The following is a 20,499-nucleotide window of genomic DNA, read 5'->3' as shown; positions in this document are numbered from 1 at the left end:
TATTTGCTGGTCTGAGGACTGTCCCCTCCCTATTTACTTCTGTGTAAACAGAAAAAGATTCCAGTGCTAGTCCAGGACAGTCCTGCAGCCTAGGGGAAACGGGTTAACGTTAGATAAGGTTCTTTTCTCTCAGTGATAAAACAGCTCCTTCTACCTCTGGACACTATTATATAAAGTGTGCAAAATATAAAAATGTGAGGCTCTGAACTATTGTAGCCCATCTGTGAGCACGAGGGGACAGCTGGGGACAGAAATCACCGGTTGAGGAGGCTGAGTGGCTGGATGCACTTTGATGACAGCGCTGAGCTGGTGAGCTAAACAACTGTAGAAGTTAGGAACCAATTTGTGAGATTAAAAGATTTCTTATTGGTCAGGACTTCAACTGGGGTTTTCTGTTACTTGCTGCTAAAAACAATCTAAGTGATCAGATGTAAAGTACTGGGCACAGTACCTGGTGCTAGAATAAGCTCCTAACAAATGTTAGCTGTGTTATTATCCACTGTAGTATCCATCTACAGCTGAGATAGATCTGAAAATCCACTATAAAGTACTCTGGCACTTTGACATCTCATTTTTATTTTTTTATTTTTTTTGGTACGTAGTATGTATAAGGCACTGGGGGAGATACTAAGGAGGATGAGGATCAGTAAAAACAAAACAAATAACAGGCTACTGAGTATTCAATTTAATGGATAACGTTAGGATATAATATTAAAAGTAGAGATGAAGTACAGCACCAACATGAGGAAATGATTCCAGAACTAAAAAGACGAAGATCACTGGCCAGGGAGATTCTTATACAGAGGAAGGTTCTGAGCTGGGTCTTGAATGATGAAGGTAGGAGGCCTGCATTTCAGGTGTGAGCATAGAGCAATCTTAAACTATGTTTAAAAAGTACCTTAAAAATACTTACTTGCTCCCATATTTTGCACTACTTGATCTTTTCTTCCTATACTTTTCATGAGGTTCATCTAGCTTCTCTATGATGCTTTTTATTTGCTGAATTGTCTTAAAGGTTGTTACAGAATCCTCGATAACAAAGTTAGAATAATCATCAGGCTCTTTCTGTGGTCCTTGATACACTGCTATAGTTCCACAAGCCTCTACAAGGAGCAGCAAAATATCTGATCAGACAACTATGTTCCATAAATGTAATTAGTAGTAGAAATAAGAACTTTTCAAGTGTCTCAACCTGGGGAGATTTCCCCTGGAAATGCACAGATAACCAAAATACATTCATTTTATTAATTATGATCCTTACATTTATGCAAAAATAGCATTTTTACTTCATGAATATCTATGAGAAATTCTCCCCCCTTTGACAGTTTGTCAACTGTCATATAAGGAGCATTTTGGTAAATATGATTATTTTCAACTTTAAGATAATGCCAAAACAATACTTCAGGAATTGGTAATTAAGGAATGTGGTTAAATAAAAATAGTTTAATCATACATTACCTTCCATTTTCTGTAGCTTAAGTAAACTGTGGGTAAAAAGGGAATAAATTCTTTCTGTTTCTCTGTCTTCATCAATATCTATCTGGATGTCTGCAGGGACACCTCTACGGTAAAAATGAAATTAAAGACATTGGAAAAATTTCACTTTGTTAACATGTCAAACACTTTTGACAGTTTGAGACTGAAAAACAAAACCACAGAATTTTGCAGAAGGAACCTAAGAAATCTAGTCACATTTGGTAGTTAAATTAAACAGGGCCAACAGAGGTTTGGTTATTATGCAACTCGAATCAAAAGGAGAGGAATTTAAAAGTGAAATCATTTTCATAACCTATGCTTCATCTCAATAGTAACACATTACTTCTTAATTCAATAGCTGTTCTATACAATCAAAAAATGGAGTGCTGGATGTGAGGGCGATCTGGCTGCGACATCTGTCACCCCATTGATCGCCAGGGTTGATTCGGCTGATCTGGCTGGCTAGGCGGGTGTCCCCCTCCTCCCTCACCGATCCATGTGCGTCCCTCCCGAAGCTGCGCGCTCGGTCGAAGAGGACGACCTTCCCCCCAGAGGAGAGGACCGGTCTTCGGTCAAGGGTATACGAGTAGCTGCGCTCCCCTGCTAGAACCTCCAAACAAGCTCTCAAGGTCCAAAAAATGGAGTGCTTAGCCCAGCCAGTGTGGCTCAGTGGCTGAGCACCGACCTATGAATCCGGGGGTCATGGTTCAATTCCCAGTCAGGGCACATGCCTGGTTTGCAGTCTTGACCTCTGGTTGGGGGCATGCAGGAGGCAGCTGATCAATGTTTCTCTCTCATCATTGATGTTTCTATCCCTCTCTCCCTCTCACCCTTCCTCTCTCTGCAATCAATAAAAATATCATAAAAACATTTAAAAAAGAGAATGCTTAGCTCTTCTTCCTTGATATCTTGGCTCAAGTTTACGTGACCCTTTTTTTTTCTGACTTGTGCCAGCCACTATTAATTTGAGAACATTTTTATCACTCTAAAAAGAAACCTTTATCCATTAGCACTCTCCATCCCTCCTGCCCTCCCGCCCCATGCTATTGCTAATCTACTTTCTGTCTCTGTGAATTAACCTATTCTGGACACTATATAAATATTATCATAAGGTATATAGTCTTTTTGTCTGGCTTCTTTCATTTAGCATGTTTCCAAGGTTCATGTGTATTTGTAGCATATAAAAGTATGTCATTTCACTTTATGGCTGAATAATATTCCATTGTATAGATAGACCACATTTGAAACACTACTTTTTAATCAGGAAGAAACTTACGCAGTACAGGGCTTGCAGCCGAGAGCATTTTCACTGGTCTCCTGACAGCAGAGCCAGCTGCCATTTAGATATGCAGAGGGATGATAAGAGCTGAGCCTGTTCTGATTGCACCGGCTCACCCTGCAGAGTACGTCTATCCATTCATTAGCTTCTACACAATTATTTGCCTGGACATAGAGTGGTTTCTCCGTATGAATTACTTGGAACATCTTTATAGGCAATTAAGACAAAAAGTTAGTGACAGTCTAAAAACCAACACATAGTACAAAACAGAAAAAGGTATATCACAGAAATATAGTTTGCTTGGCTAGATAACTGTTGCTGAAGTAGCTTATGAACTGTTACTTTTCAAGCAAGGACAATCTGAGTCACATGATACTAAACTGTTCATCACTGTATAATTTTTAGAAGCCACATATGGCCAAAAAATAGGAATAAATAATTCCCATAAATAGGAATAAAGGGAGGGAATTTCAGATGGAGGAAAAAGTATAAATAATGGCAAAGCAGTGGGAAATAGAGCAAAACAAGGAAATCACCTTGGTTGGCTGGAGTATAATGGTATGTACTGAATGGCAGCAGAATATAGGATTGCACAGATTGGTTGAGAATATATTACTAAAGACTTAAATGTCAAGCTGAGAAGTTTAATAGGGTAATATTGAGAAAAGTGCCATTAACTTAATAGGCTAGGCAGACTCTACCAACACCTCAACAATAACGGACAATTTTAAGACAGTTCTAAACAGCAATTATAAAGTATTAATGATTAATGGCAAACATTAAAATGACCAACCTCTGGAAAATTTTCAACTAAGTAATTATAAGCCGTTTAAAAAGCTTTAATTATTTCTGTACTTACATTTTTCTTGTTGAAAGAGCTATCTTCCAGTTTTTCCACAGCAAGAATGTTTTTCACTGGAATTGTGTAAAGTGCATCTTTGCCTAAAAAGAAAAGAAGTACAACAAAATTAAAATCATTTCCTCAGAATTACAAAGCTAAGAGGCTAATTCTGTAAGGTTTAAGTTCATCTTCTTGATGGTAGGAATATAAGTAACTACAGATTTCCAAACTGCACACATATAAATATTCTTTATTTTATGGAACAGATAACTTTTGATTGTTTTCTACAAAGTGACTTCATCTTTACTTTTTTTCAGTATAAAATTAAAACATTTACAAGGGAAAATGTGGAAATAAATTTGATCTCTACGTAGAAAATAAAAATGTTATAATTATTTTTTATATATCTAGCATTTTTATTTTACTGTGAGGTCATACTCAAAAAGCATTCTTAGTTGATTAGAACAAATTCTCATAAATCTTTTATTTTTTTTTATACAAACAATTGTTCTATTTTTTTCCATTATTTTGTTGATTTTTTACAGAGAGCAAGGGAGAGGGATAGAGAGTTAGAAACATCGATGAGAGAGAAACATCGATCAGCTGCCTCCTGCACACCCCCTACTGGGGATGTGCCCGCAACCAAGGTACATGCCCTTGACCGGCGCAGGCCGACGCTCTATCCACTGAGCCAAAACGGTTTCATAAATCTTTTCTTAACATTCAATATAATTTGGTAAAATGTTATAATAGTTTGTAATATTAAATGGAGACTGAAAAAGAATACTTAGCGACAGAGGCCTATTCGAAACTTGCTTAATTTTCATTCATGGAGTTATTACATGAGCAGTGAATCTGTCTGTATCTAGGTAAATTTTTCTGGTTTTCCAATATAATTAAGGGGTAACCCTCAAAATAATGACTTTTCATTGAAAAATTGTTCTTTACTATCACATGTTGGCTGGTCAGCTGACTAGAGCTACCAAATTTACTCTAAGAGATACAGGGAACAAAAGTAAAAATTTTATTTGGTACAGTGAATCTTTAACCCAATTTAAGAATTTGGAAATTTGAGTTTGCTAAAGAAGCTCCAGTCCTGGCTGGGATAGCTCAGTTGGTTTGGCATCATCCTGTGTACCAAAAGGTTATGGATTTGATTCCCAGTCAGGGCACAAGCCTGGGTTACAGGCTCCATCCCGGGAGGGAGGGGTAGGGTGGGCGGGCACACTTAGGAGCCAGCCAATAGATGTTTTGCTATCACATTGATGTTTCTCTCTCCCTCTCCCTCTAAAAAAAATCAATAAAAGAAGAAGCTCCATAATAATATGGCATGAAGAATATGATGCACTTCAACTTACAATTTACGTGAGAACACACTTGATCTCATATAATCATAGGAACTATAAACAAATAGGATTATGACTTTTTCTGGTCATTTTGTAATGTTGTTCTTAGAAAGTCAAAGCTTTGTTTTCTTTCCCCAAACTTTGTTTTAATGACTTGTAGATTAAAGTGCTGGAGGTTAAGACTTTTACATTTTACATTAGTCCATGTAATGTACAGCTTTTTGGTTAAAGGCAATTATTTGTTTATTTAAGGCTTTCTGTCTTAAACAGAGAGGTTAATATAGACTATTTGCTAAGCCTGGTTCCTATTATAAAATCTAAAATTTGTGTAATTCAAGCAGATGTGATATATAATTTAAAAAGAAAACATAAAATCACTTAATTCAACTACTGTATTGAATGTGTACTATATACCAGACACTGTATCTCACTTGGGACTAAGCAGTAAGCAGAACATAATAGGCCCCTAATGAAGCTCACATTTACTAGTAGGTCTGGAAAGACTGACACAGAGAAATATATATTAGGTGGAGACGAATGCTATAATGAAAATTACCTGAAGTGATGTTATAGAAAGAAATTGGGAAGTTATTTTAAATTGGGTGGTTAGGGGAAACTTTTCTAAGGAAATGACATTTAACTTTAACAAATACAAATTGTAAATGCACAGGATAATAAGAAAAGACTAACAGTAGTCTCCTGAAAGCAGACAAGGTCAAATTTATGGCCGGGGAAATGGGGAGGGAGGAAACTCAAGAAAGCCACAGGTGGACTACAGGTAGCATAGAAGACATCTGCAAAAGCAGGACTGGTTAGAAGTCAGCTTTAAGCCAGAGTCAACGGACACACTCAGACACACATCAGGATGATTAGTCGGCGAGCTGCATCTGGAACAGCTGGGCCAATTGGTCCTCATCTCTCCTCCTCTCACCCGCGCCCCCAGCTTGTGCTAAGCATCAGTCAACAGAGACATATATCCTGGGCTAAAGCAGCGAGGATGCATACTGGGCTGTAGAGCAGTGCCATGTCACAGGTAGTTGCTGGCCCTCAGGAGGGAGGAAGAGCACCCACACCAGGAAACAAGCACTAGCACCCTTGACCCTCCCTCACAATCAAGGGCCGTAAGCCACTGAACACTCGAGCAGTGATCAAACTGTAAAACACAAATATGAGCAAATCACACAAAAATCACCAAAAAGATGAACAAATATGAGCAAATCACACACACAACACAAAATCACCAAAGAGATGAGGAAATCACCAAACTCTAAAGGAGAGACACACATAGTACAACCAAGAGAGGAAATCGGAGGAAACTGTGTGACAAATTATGGGGCAGAAGACATGTCTGTGGGTGCCGATCTACAGGGGGCACCAGAGGTTACAGAGAATTTAAAAATTTTGCAGTAAATTTCTATTTTTAGATTTGTTGAATATACAAAGCATGCACATACCCTAGGATTGCGATATTTGTTAATTTCTGGACAAATTATAATATGGCATACATAGAGAAAGCACACTGCTCCAAAGCACATATACTGTCATGTCATCAGAGTTAATTCACAATAAATAGAATTTCTAAGTAAATTATTAAAACAGAAGACTTTACTGAGGACTCTCTAAAAAATACGTACAAATAAGACAAAGAAACTGTAAGTGAAAAAGTTAAGAGCCGCAGTGGATGGATTTAGAAGTTTCAATAGCTGTCTAATAAGAATTCCAGAAACAGAAGAGAAATAGTGTTCAGGAGAAAATTACCAATGAAAATGTCCAAGAGATACAGGGAGAAACCTTCAGACGAAAAGGATCCATCAAGTACTGAGCAAATAGAAGCAAAAAGGCAATACCTATACAGTTGACTGTAAAATATCAAAACTTGAAAGCTAAAGGAAGTCTTAAGTTTTTAGGAAGAAGAATCAAGATTGAGAATTAGAGGACTAACATAAAAATTCTCACCAGCAACAATGGAAACTAGCAAACCATGGAGTATTACCTTTTTAAAAATATATACATATTTTTATTGATTTCAGAGAGAAAGTGAGATAGAAACATCGATGAGAGAGAATCACTGATCAGCTGCCTCCTGCATGCCCCCTACTGGGGATCAAGGCCGCAACCTGGGCGTGTGCCCTTGACTGGAACGGAACCTGGGACCCTACAGTCCCCAGGCTGACACTCTATCCACTGAGCCACCAGCTAGGACTCCATGGAGTAATATCTTAAAAGTTCTGAGGAAACATAATGTTAAATTCAGTCTAACTATCATTTAAGAGCAAGGGTAAAATAAACACTTTTAAAAAAATATGCAAGGACTCAGACAATTTATCAGCCATAAAGCTTATCTGAAATAATTCCTGCAAAATAAATAATGAATCCAGAAAAGAGAAGTATGTTATATAAGAAATATATAACATTTCTGGGCAGGGTGGGGTGGGAGGATCCTGCCTTTTTCTCTCACTCTTGATATCTGATCCTCTAGCAAATCCTGTCTTCAAAACAGACCTGGGATGTGATCCATTTTTACCACCTCCATTGTTACCAACTGGCCCCCTTCCTCCGCCCCGCCCCCCGGGTTACTGCAACAGCCCCTTAAACTGGTCTCCTTGACCCCTGCATTCTACTCTTCTCACAGCACTCCACATGACATGAGTGATTAACACCATTAAAATGTTATTCCTCTGCTTAAAACTCTCCAATGTCTTTCCATCTTGGAGTAAAAGACTTCCAATGGTCCACAAAGCCCTATAAAGTCTAACTTCTCCATGATCTCTTGACATCCGTTTCTATGATTACCTCTTGCTCTTTTCCTTTTCCTTAGCTGCAAGAGCTTTCTCATGTTTCTTGAATACTCCAGGCAAGCTTCTGTTTCAGGGCATTTGTACTGGCTGCTGTTAGTTACGTCTGCATTATTACTACCCCAAATATCCACATGGCACATTACCTCATCATCTTTAGGTCTTTGCTGAAATGTCACTTTCTTAGGACATTTAAAAAATTTTTAATATCGAAACTCTACTCAATAAGCCCATCATCCTATGTTCCCCTTCTTTTTTTGTCCATCTCATTTATAATCACCCAATATATGACATACTTTCTTTTTAAATCCTCCCCCAAGGACATGCTGCGAGAAAGAGAGAGAGAGATCGGCTGCCTTCCATACTGCCCTGACTGGGAATTGAACTGGCAACCTTTCGGTGCACAGGTACATACTTTTTTGTATGTATTGTCTATTACTACTAAACAGTAACATCCACAAGGGCAAGGATTTTGGTATGTTTTATTCACTACTGTGTTCTCCAAGTCTAGAACAGTGTGAAGATTAAAAAAAAAAAAAGCAGGTGAAAATCAAGTCAACCCAAATGTTTTGAGATTTCTGTTTAAAGCTTCATGGAAATTTCTTTTATATTGTCCACAAGCTATATGAGCTAGAACATTTGCTATCACATGGAAGTTGTGTGTAGGCTGTATGTATGTATCTGAATAAGTCAGATCTTCCAAAAGTAGATAATATCTAATCAAATTTGGAGAACACAGGATAAAATTTCAGAGATTAATTTGTTAATAATCTATTATTAGTATGCTTGGTGAACAGTTTAGAAGCCTAGAGTGGTGGTTCTTAAAATAATTCAGATGATAACTTATCTAGAAGATATGGCCTTCTTTGAAAAACACCATTTATTAAAAACATTTACTAATGCATTAATGAAGGTAGTAAAACATGGCCCTAACCACTAAGGATTTTAAAGACTAGGGGAAGAGAGAAAAGTAAGGACCACCTATGTAACAGAAGTTATCACTAAAGCCTTAAAGAAACATAGTAGAGGAATAGCTCAACTGGGGTGGCTGGAGGCTTATAAATGACTTCTGTAAAGAGCGAACACTGGATTTGATGCTAAAGGACAGCAAATCACACAGGTGAAGAAAAGGGGATTTCTAGGTAGAGCATATGCAAAAGCACAAATGTAAAAGAGTACAAGTTAAAGAACTTCAAGAGTAGTCTGGTGAAGCGACATAGGAGGAATGCCAAAGGAGAGGCTGGGTGAGACAGGAAGAGGCTGGAACACCAATAACTCCCTAGGTCCCGCACACAACGAGGAGAACTTCCACGTGTAGATGACTGCATCACAATACAGCATTATAAAACCATAATCCAAGCACACAGGCCCATAAAAAATTGTCAATGTAAGCATGACTGATAACTGATCGAGTGACCCATAATATTCATTTGCCACACATTAATTTAGTTGTATTGAAGGTTTGTTGCTTACTATTGCTTGTTAGTAATTCTCTAAGCAGGCACCAAATTTTTAATAACTTATTTGAGAAATACCCTTAAAAATGAGAAAATTCTATTAATTTCTTTCCCAGTAATTTGGGAAAAGACTATATTGTTTGATTCTAAGTGGCAGAAAAATTCAGAATACTAGTTTCCAGTAAGAGGATAGAGTGAGACTCAATGATTCAGAGCTATGTTATAGGAAATTTGGGAGGCACTCTTTCAGACACCGAAGTCACGTAGTAAGTGCAGCAAGAGATTTATCTAGCAGCCGTGGCTATCCAGAAAGCAGCAAGGAAACAGGAAGTAAACAAAACATTTGCTTAACAACCAAACAGAGAATCCAAAGCCTATGTATTATGTATTTTATTTATAAATTCCTGAAGTCTTTCATCGAAGACTTTTAATCTTATGCATAATTTTAACAAACACAGAACCTGTATCTTCATTCCTAGTATATTAGCAGTAAAAAATGGAGGTGGGTGATGGAGGTGGACGTGAGATGTTACGTTATGGTTCACTGACAGCACAAGAAATTAAGTGACAGCCTAAACATAAAGAGAATAGAGAAAAATCGTATAAAGCAAACACAGGAACACAAAAAGCGACAGCAGTCCAAGGCATTTAGCTGGGGAGTAAACAGCTGCACACACCCATAGCAGCCCTGAAAACATCACTAAATCAGAGCATTATATAATAATTAATATTATCAATGACAGACCCAAGTCATCCAGAAAACGTTAACTTACGTTCAATGAACTCTTTTTTAGAAGGCAGGAAAGCATGTAATACATTTTGGAAAAATCCATCAAAATAGTTAAAGCAACAAACATGGATGCTTAAAATTGTAGCCTTTGGTAAACTTCATATAATAGAGCTCACTCCTCCACTGTCATTCCAACATGTTAAATTTCTTAACGCCTGAAAACAATGTTACTTCTAATGTGTCTATTTTATACCTAGAACAGCCTAATCACTTTACACAATTTTATGCTAAGATCACTGGGTAGGACAGAGGTTCTTGAGAACTGTGAATAGACTTTGGTCTATGAATTCCCTGAAATTACATGCAAAGTTTTGTGTCTAGTTTGTATGTGCATTTATCTAGAGGGAAGGGTCCAAAGCTATCATCTGATTCTTAAAGTCTAAAACCAAAAAAGACTTTACAATACTGGCTTGGATTAGAAAATAATTTAAATGAGAAAAAAAATAGCTAATTTACTCATGGAGAACGACTCACCTTAAATTTTATTTCAATGTACTGTTACTGTAAACATAATTGGCACATTGTGACAACTATTTTAAGAATGCTGCTATGTATGTGAGAACATATATATATATAGGAATCAACATAAACTATAACTCCTAAATCCCTTGAAGTATGCTTAGCATAAAAAATGCTGTCTGGAAGGGCAAGTATGTAGCCTATTGATCTTCAGTCATATTTATATGCCATAAAAATTATCTGGATGCCTAAAAATAAAATGCACTTGGTTTCTTATGTCTTACTAATATATTTGGACATATATAGTCTTCTGGCTAGGCCATTCAAAGAAATTATGAAACAAAACATTTTTCTTCCCCATTTCCTCTGTAAAACATACTAAATGATGCTCATGGGATGCTGAATGCTTGTGTTTGCTAGGCAACTATCTATTAAGCCTGTATCTTTCTGTTCCATTGGTTCAGCTTTTTTGTTTACCAAGTCTGCTGGGTTTGTTCCCAAACCTATTTATGCCATTTTCCATGTTGTAATTATAATTTACTGAAATATATTTAAAGTGTCTGTCCCCTACTAACAGATTTACTATTTATTTGAAAATTAGGCAAGTGCTTTGAAAAGCTTCAAAAAAAGGAAACCATATCTACACAAATAAGGTTGATTTATATGGGATTGAGCTGGCTGTAAAAGATTAGGGTGACTATCCTGAAAATCTAAAAGAACTTATATGCATATATGCATAACCCATGGACACAGACAGTAGTGTGGTGAAGGCCTGAGGGGGGAGTGTGAGGGAAGGGGGGAGGTCAATGGGGAAAAAAGAGGGGACATATGTAATACTTTCAACAATAAAGATAATTTTAAAAAAAAGTATTCTGTACTTGGATTACTTTTCAAGTATTTAAGTTCTAGCTCCAATTTGGAGAAATCAACCTGAAAACTGATGCATTAGAGGTATATTTGCACAAGAAAGACAAAGGGGAAATTCAATCTATGGAACCAGATTCAAAGAAATCAGTCTAGAATGAATCTGATGTTTACAGGAATCACTACCTATGGTATAACTGTGAGATTTTTTTTTTTTAACTGTGAGAATTTTTGATTGACATTAACCAGCAAACCACTGAAATAGTCTCATTTATTAGATACTTATTCTTACCAATTTGGCTCTGAGAGTTAAAGAAACTTTCAAGTTCTAAGAGGTCTTAATGTTGTTTCTTATTGATTATAACAGCAAGGATTTTTTAAAAATAGAGCATGTGAGAGAAAAATATAATTTACATGGTGTTACTTGTCAAACATTTATTGCATTCTGAGTGTGTGTGCATCACGGTAAGAAACTATGCACCATAGTACTAGTGAAAAGGTTCACTGAGTCACATTAAGCAGCAAAAAGAAACCTTTACTGAGAACCAGGAAAAGACCCCACAATAAAGCATAAACACAACTACCTGGCTGTTTGTGGTAGGTGAGCTCTCTGCTTGTTAAGCAGAACCACCGTTTCTTGAAATTCTTTTTTCCAATCCGAGTTCTTCCCTGAGCTCTTTTATACATCTCACTGCCAAAACAACAGATGTAAACATTTAGTTACAAATACTAAAAGTTAATCCAAAACAAAACACTGTCCTTTCATTTTAAACGATATTTATAACTTGCCATCCAGAACTAAAAGGGCCAAATGAGTGATTTCTCCCTTTAATTTTCAATGATAATAATACTTTAAGACTAAATAGTATTGTTACTTTTCCAAAATAGTAACTCTAATTTGCTTAATACCCACAATCTTATTATATTTGCAAAACAATTCTAGGACTCCATAGACAAGGAGTCATGCCCATCTGACAAAGTTTATAGGACAGTGGGTGACTTACCTGATGGATGTTACTTAGGCAGTTATAGCACAGAAACCAGCCCCCCTCCCCCCGATTTCCTCACTCCCGGACCCATGCCTTTTGTACTTAATTAATGTCTATACTAAAATGTGACTTTAATGTCTAATTTCATTGAATTACCCTTCTTTCAGGTGCACAGGCTCACTTGTACCACTGGACTCTTTAGTTTCAGTAGATGAAATTTCATCCAAGAACTAAATGGGCAAATAGGCAAATATTACACTTTGTGATATGATACATCATACATTCAGCTTATTTTAAATGTCACTCATAATATTGTAAAGTTCTTCAATATTAAGAAATATACATAATTATAATTTATAAAGCAAAACACATAATTAATTGTAGAGTAATTAATAAATGATATTCTAAAGGTTATTCTTAAGTTATTTAAAAACCAGAATAAGCCCTAGCTAGTTTGGCTCAGTGGATAGAATGCTGGCCTGTGGACTGAAGGGTCCCAGGTTCAATTCCGATCAAGGGCTTGTACCTCAGTTGCAGGCTCCTCCCTGGCCTGGGCTCTGGTGAGGGCATGTGCAGGAGGCAACCAATTGATGTGTTTCTCTCACATCAATGTTTCTGTCTTTCCCTCTCTCTTCCACTCTCCCTAAAAATCAATGGAGAAATATCCTCAGGTGAGAATTAAAAAATAAAAATAAAAAATAAAAACCAGAATATATTTCCCTATAGAAAGAATTCAATATATAATCTCTTAACTGTAATTCTGATATCTCTAAAGCTCTGAATACAACGAGTTTTTTATTTTTTTTGTTTTACTTCTGATTTACAAACTCATTTGGGGGTATAACTTAACCTGAACTGGGGTAAGGCTATTTATAATCTGTATTTATCTACTTAGTGTGAATATTCATACTTTGTGCTATATAAATATTGATGTGTTTGATATCAATGGTGCAACCCCAGACCCCACTGGGGGTAGGGGTACTATATAAAATATAGCATATCCCATACACAAAAATAAACTCAAAATGGATAAGGACTTAAACATAAGACAGGAAACCACAAAAATATGAGAGGAATCTAAAGGCAGCAAAATCTCAGACATATGTCGAAGCAATATCTTCACCGATACAATGCCTTGGGCAATGGAAACTAAAGAGAAAACAAACAAATGGGACTATATCAAAATAAAAAGCTTCTGCACAGCAAAAGAAACCATCAACAAAACAACAAGAAAGCCCACTGCATGGGAGAACATATTTGCCAATGTTATCTCCAATAAGGGTTTAATCTCCAACATTTACAGGAACTCAAACATCTTAACAAAAGGAAGATAAACAACCCAATAAAAAATGGGCAATGGACCTACCAGTAAACAGATACTGTTTGAAAGAGGACATAGGAAAGGCCAAGAGACATATGAAAACATGCTCAAAGTCACTAATTATCCGAGAGATGCAAATAAAAACGACAATGCAGTACCATCTCACACCTGTCAGAATGGCTAGCATCAACAAATCAACAAATGACAAGTGTTGGCGAGGATGCGGAGAAAAAGGAACCATCGTGCACTGCTGGTGGGAATGCAGACTGGTGCAGCCACAGTAGAGAACAGTATGGAGTTCACTCAAAAAACTAAAAATGGAACTCCCATTTGACCCAGTGATTCTACTTCTATGACTATATCCCAAGAAACTAGAAACATCAACCAGAAAGGATAAATACACCACTATGTTCATAGCAGCACAATTTACAATAGCTAAGATTTGGAAACAGCCTAAGTGCCCATCAGCAGATGAGTGGATTAAAAAACTGTGGTACATCTACACAATGGAATACTACGCTGTGGTAAAAAAAGAGGGAATTCTTACCATTTGCAACAGCATGGATGGAACTGGAGAGCATTATGCTAAGCGAAATAAGCCAGTCAGAGAAATATAAATATCACATGATCTCACTCATTCGTGGAATATAATGAACAATATAAACTGATGAACAAAAACAGATCCAGAGACAGAGAAGCATTGATCAGACCGTCAAACCTCAGAGGGAAGGTAGGGGAGGGTGGGGGTAAGGGGGAGAGATCAATCAAAGGACTTGTATGCATTCATATAAGCCTAACCAATGGACACAGACACCGGGGTGGGAGGAGAGTGAGGGCATTAGTAGGAGGGGTGAGGGGGGGAAATGGGGGGATAAGGACACATACGTAATACCTTAATAAAGAAAAAATAAAATAAAATAAAATATAGCATATAACTTTTAAAACTATGAAAACTGAATTCTGAAATACTGGTCCCAATGATTTTAGATATAGGATTGTAAATCTATATTATAGGTAAGGGATCTCCAAACTATGGCTCTTCAGGCCAGATTTAACCTACAGCCTGTATTTGTAAGGCCTGTGAGTTAAAATTTTAAAAAAATATTTTTAGAGAGTTGTAAAAACAAAGACAAAAATGAAGAATATGTGGCAGAGCCCTTTCGTGTCCAGCAAAGCCTAAAATACTCCTCTCTAGCCCTTTTCAGAGAAGAGTTTGCTGACCTCTACTATATATAATTGACTTTAGCCCTGACAGTACTTCACAGGAATGACTGAAGTACAACTGAGTTCTCTGGAATAAGCTGAATCTAATCATCCTACCTAATAAAATGGTAATATGTAAATTACCATCACTCCACTACACCCACGATTGGGCCAGAGGAGGCGCAGGGGGCGGGACTCGGGGTGGCTGGGGTAGCCGATTGGGCCAGTGGGATGCTGAGCTCACGTCGCCAGCGGCGGCGTGAGCTCAGCGTCTGCGCCATGGCTGTGCTGCAGAACAGAAGAGGCCTCTGGGGCAGCGAGCTCACGTCCCGCCGCGGACCATCAAAAGCAGGGGAGCTGGGTGCCTGTCTGCTCCAGCACCAGGCCTTTCGGAAGCCTCCGCCGCACCGGAGGCTTCCGAAAGGCCTGGTGCACCAGCGGACAGGCACCCAGCTCCCCCGCGATCGAAAACGAAAGAGTGTAGGGGACCCTACACGTGCATGATTCAATCATGCACTGGGCCTCTAGTAATTTATAAACTCCCTGTGAAAAATGTGGGAATGTGGTGGCTCAGGAAAATTTAAAGTACCCATCTCTAGCAATGGCAAGCCACCCAGTGAAGAGCATTTAGCTTGTAAATATGCTCCCACCTTGTCAAGAGCTTCTTGGCATGTGGCTTTCATGGGAAAGGCAAATTAGTAGTTCAAGAAATAATTCTTGTTCTTAGAGAGGAATCCTATTGTGTCCCATAAATGAACTATATGTTTAGTCCTTGCCTTTTCACTTTTTTTTAAAAGATTTTTTATTGATTTTTAGAGAGAGTGAAAGGGAGAGAAGGATGGAGGGAAGGAGGGGGTGGAGAGAGAGAGAGAGAGAGAGAGAGAGAGAGAGAGAGAGAGCGCGCGCGCGCTCGGCAGCGATTGGTTGCCTCCCACATGGTGTCCCACCTGGGCTGGGGGTTGAACCTGCAACCCAGGTACATATCCTTGGCTGGGAATCGTACTGAGACCCTTAGGGGCCAATGCTCTAACCACCGAACTACACCAACCAGGGCAGTCCTTACTTTTTTCTTTGTACTTTTCTATGTTGTCCCACTTAGAACTAAAAAACAAAACAAAACAAAGTACATTCCAATAAGTGTAGAGGGCCCCCTGGGAAGACACATGGACATTCTTTAGATTGCTGTTGACTAAGCCCAAGATATTTGACAGAGTCATGTCAGTTGCACCCCCGCCCCAGGAGTGCGGAGGTGTTGTCAGTTCCTGGCTTACCTTTGTCTAGGTTCCGGAAGAGGGCTTTGAGATGTGGAACCAGTCTAGCACCGGAAAAGAGGAAATGAAATAGACCTAGGCCCTCCCAAGCTCCTTTAATCTTAAGTTTTCCGGTGAACCCCCCTTGTATATGGGAGTATAAATAAATGTGCTGTGTGGCTCAGGGAGTCTTCTGTCTCTCCAGCAGAAGAGGTCAGCGACCCACCTGGGACCCAGCTTGCATCTACTTCTGTGTCTCTTAATTTCTTTATTTCTCAATCCCTGGACGCCTCTATCAAGAACCAGTTTCATCTCTCTCCGTGCTGGCCACGGAAAAGGGAGATCCCCACCGCATCAGGCCCCCGCAAATAAGGATGATATTGAGGCACCAGTGCCTAATGTAAAGTAGAATTTGTGGGAACAGCCATTTTCTCCTAAAACTGGCTGTGAATTACCCGCCAGAACCCACATTCTTCAGTGGGATGTTTATTTCTAGTTTGCTGGAAGGAAATCTTGGCAAGTGAAAGAATGAGAACAGAGTTTCTCCTGCATTACACGTGTGTGGGTGATGCAGAAGGCGAATCTCAGGGAACTAAAGAAGTGTCCTATCACATCTTTAGTTCTCACTGTAGACCACCCGCTAATGGAGTGTAACAGACTTATCTGAAGGTTTCATTTCTTAATTTTGCCTGAAGGCACTGATTTATTTAACAAATATTTATATAATTACATTTATTTGTTATATACATAAGGAACTATGGGGTAAATACAGTTAGACAAAGTGAAAGAAAACACAATACAAGATGGACTATAGGGTCCAGTGTGCTCAGGGCTATCCTTGTCTATAACTGTGGTCCCAACATAGTCAAATAGGATTCCTTTTTGCTCTTAAAAGTATCCAGGTTTGGACATGAAATTATATGGTCATTTGTTTATAGACCTATCCAGGTTCACTTCCTAAATTCTGTGGGACTAGCATAGGATTCAGAGTTATAACCTATTCTCTTCTGGAGCAGTGGCCAATGTCACTAGTGAGAATAATTCAAGTGAGAAGTTTGGGTTTATAAGCTTTTGCACTTTATAGCACTGCACATATCCAGACTTAGCTAGTGAATAATAAAGAGAACTCCTATATCAGGGCAAAATAGCCTATGCTAGCTTAGGAGCCTAGAACCAAATCTGTGGCAGGAGACAGGCTATGGTGATAGCCCATGAGAATGTGAGTGGGTGACTCAGGGCAGACGAGGAACAGACTAGACACCTGGCACCCTTACATACTTCCTCCACTGACCTTACAAACTCAACACATTCTGATTATACCAGGGAAAATAAAATCAGATGCTGCTATGGCCTAGGTCATAAAAAATGCAAAAACAACTGTAAAACAAACACACACAGTAGATCATAATCTCGCTAACAAAAGTCTGCCTACACTGTCCCACAAATGTTTAAACCATGTCCCATAAATAGAAGGGCAGCTTTTTCTCTGCCTATTCTTTTGAAAGACTTTCTCCTCAAAAGCCTTCTTCAATAGTTGCTTAAAATAATTTTGGTTGAGCTCGCACTATTCTAGATGAAAAGATTCCAACAGGCTTTAATTTTTTAAATTATCATTTTCATTTACTGAATTCCTGTATGAATTTTACAAGTACAAAAAAAGTACAAACAAACTTCTAAAAAATATTCTCTTGGCAATCAGCTGTGAATCATGTTGCAGAAATTGAATGAAATCTTTAAAATTTGGCTTTGCTAATTTGAATTCACTAAGTCAGAACTGTGAGAAATAAGATATAGTACTTTCTTCAAGGCAAGTTTATATATATACTTCAAAACAACTTTTCTTAACCAATTTTTAGGGTATTATAGTAATACTACATTTTGTTTAGAATGATTCAAAACTAAAGACTTAAGAAATTTTAGATCCTTTCAAAACATTTTCAGTTTCTAAGTATAACAATTTTTGTATATTGCTATCATAAGTCTATATTGTTTATAAAATGTCCAGTAATTCATATATTTTTTACTACTATATATCAGACACCTATTAAGTCTTTATCCCTAGACCAGAGGTTCTCAATCAGAGGAAATTTTTGTCCTTCAGGGGTCATTTGGCTGTTTAAAGACATTTTTGGTTGTCAAATTAGAGGCATGTTACTGGTGTCTAATTGCGGAGGCCAGGGATGCTGCTAAACATCCTAAAATGTACAAGATAACCCTTCACAATCTAAAATTGTTGAAAAGCCCTACGTCTGGACACTTATAATTTGTGTTATTAAGACATTGGCAATAGTAGCTGTTGCCAAAACTCATTTAGGTGTTTTCACAGCTAAAAAAACCCATAGTTTTGAATGGGCGGAGAAAGGGGGGAAAAGACAGCCTTGTTATAGTTGATGGATAGTTTTACATTATTTTTTTAAACTAAAGATTAACTCTTAGGAATATTATGAAATGTTATTTCCCAATGCTCTATGATAAGAAATGTTAATATTTCCAGAGTAAAACAATCATACCTTTTTAACTGCTAGAATGTATCCTTCCTCTTGAAACATTTTGAAAAATTCACACATGAATGTCTCCTTGAAACTTGACTAAAGAAAAAAACCCACAGGATTTATATATATTAAGTAGAGAACTAAGAATACAGTGGACTATATTTTTAATAAAGCTGAGGATTAAGCCCTAAAAGGAGTCAATCATATATCTTAAGAGAGTTATAGGGCTTGGAGCTGAAGATTGCCTCAATAGCTGTTAAGATATTATGGTGCAGACGAATAAACAGGAGGCGCTAGCATCTATTTACCAGACCCACTCCCCTTTGTAGAGATATTAGTTAAAATGAATCTGTCTTTAACAGGCGACTAAGACACAGAATCTACCTAAAAGCTACAGCATCTGTGCATACTATGCATTTTTGGTTTTGCTCTGCTTTTAATTTAGAAGGGAATGAGTTGAGAGAGAAGGAATCACAGGGTAGAACTACATTTAGAAGTGTGAATACAAAGCAAGAGATGGAAAGACTTACCTTGCTTTTGGACAAACTCCCCCAGCTTCCCAAAGTCTGAATGGTTTTTGAGATGAGAGTTAATGTTCTAATTGTCGGTGCATCCTAGAGAATGTAAAAAAGATACAAAACTCCCGTTAAGTTTTAAAAAAACAGAATTTGTATAAAAAGTAGAACAGAGTGAATGGGCTACATTGCTCTACAAACAATGACTCAAAAATGTTCATTCAAAGCAATGTAGTTAGAATCTAGCTAAGGATGGGCACAATTCATTGGACTAAGGAATAAAGAGACTAAAGAAGCCACATATAATTGACAATTCCTCCAAAAGTAATTATATTTATGATGTGTCACTTTTGAAAGCTAGAATTTAATCAATATTACATATATGTTGTTTTGTATAGTAAGGCAGCTTGAATTACCTAATAAATTGTATTCACTTTTGAAATGTCAATAGCATCTACTTTTTTCTACCTTATAACTTAAAATGGTAGTTCCCAATCCACTTCTAAACATATTCAATAATTTATATGGTTTATGCAATCAAGACTTACCACCTGGAAGCAAAGACCTAAATTAAAATTAGGCAATGAGAAGTCACCTACTTCATATCGGATCTAAGCAGAGGGTAACTATTTGGGTCTATTATCCAAGGTGGAAAGAGTGGCCTATAGTGTCAATATTAATATAACCCATGTTTTAAAATTAGTGTTTTTTAGAAATTATTCATTCATGTGTGTATATACACACATGTGTACATGCCTGAGTGCCCGTGTTTTAGCAGCAGTCCTAGCTCACTTTTGATTTATTTCTTAGTAAAACTACACTCACCTATTTATTCTTTAATCTTCTGCAATCTGATTTTCTTCTTCTCTTTTACTATACTAAAACTGGCTTCTCAAAATTCACACAACTTCTAAATGTAAAATCCAATGAACTTTCATTAGTTTTCCTCCCCAACTACTCTATAATTTCAGTATTGGTCTTGACAAGGTAATCATCCCAAGTTCCTTGGGGTCATCACTTGCTCTCAATTTGTATAGTATGAATTGTCTATACTTCTTACCTGCTGCTAATCAGGTGTTAGTTTTAGATTTATATATGTAGCTTTAGATTACATACCTTATGCACTTGCCCCATTTCCCCAATTAGAATGAAACCTTCTTAAAAAGAAGGGATAAGGTTATACTTAAAGTAAACAATATATGCCAGTATGAAAAGTGATCTAAAATAACAAGAGTTTATGCTTAGAAGGACTTTACTGCAACATCTGTTACAGGAATATGCAAACTAAAGTCTGAATATAAGGCAGGGTCATAAGCTCAGAGGAGGAGTTCCATTTATGTCCAGAGCACTGCTGCGAAGCTTTTGCTTCCCGAGTTCAGTACAGCTTCAGCGACAGAGTCATAGACAGAATAGCATGTGGAC

General features: G+C 37.5%; 1 protein-coding gene across 4 annotated transcripts in view; it reads right to left on the bottom strand.

Moving 5' to 3' along the window:
• The window catches only part of RASA2 (RAS p21 protein activator 2), a 121,656-nt gene that overhangs the window by 3,095 nt on the left and 98,062 nt on the right, over positions 1-20,499 (bottom strand). For 3 of the 4 annotated variants that reach the window (XM_079794677.1, XM_079794679.1, XM_079794680.1), the window contains exons 16-23: positions 19,093-19,176; positions 18,581-18,658; positions 12,453-12,526; positions 11,889-11,998; positions 3,615-3,697; positions 2,753-2,961; positions 1,459-1,562; positions 914-1,103 (exon numbers count right to left, since the gene is read on the bottom strand). In XM_079794677.1, the coding sequence (XP_079650803.1) occupies positions 914-1,103; positions 1,459-1,562; positions 2,753-2,961; positions 3,615-3,697; positions 11,889-11,998; positions 12,453-12,526; positions 18,581-18,658; positions 19,093-19,176 (932 nt within the window). The remainder of the gene's footprint in view (positions 1-913; positions 1,104-1,458; positions 1,563-2,752; positions 2,962-3,614; positions 3,698-11,888; positions 11,999-12,452; positions 12,527-18,580; positions 18,659-19,092; positions 19,177-20,499) is intronic. The other variant, XM_079794678.1, reaches the window with a different exon arrangement.

The sequence above is a fragment of the Cnephaeus nilssonii genome (assembly GCF_951640355.1).
Source record: "Cnephaeus nilssonii genome assembly, chromosome: 17".
NCBI classification, from domain to species: domain Eukaryota; kingdom Metazoa; phylum Chordata; class Mammalia; order Chiroptera; family Vespertilionidae; genus Cnephaeus; species Cnephaeus nilssonii.
This window is presented reverse-complemented; position numbering and strand designations above follow the sequence as displayed.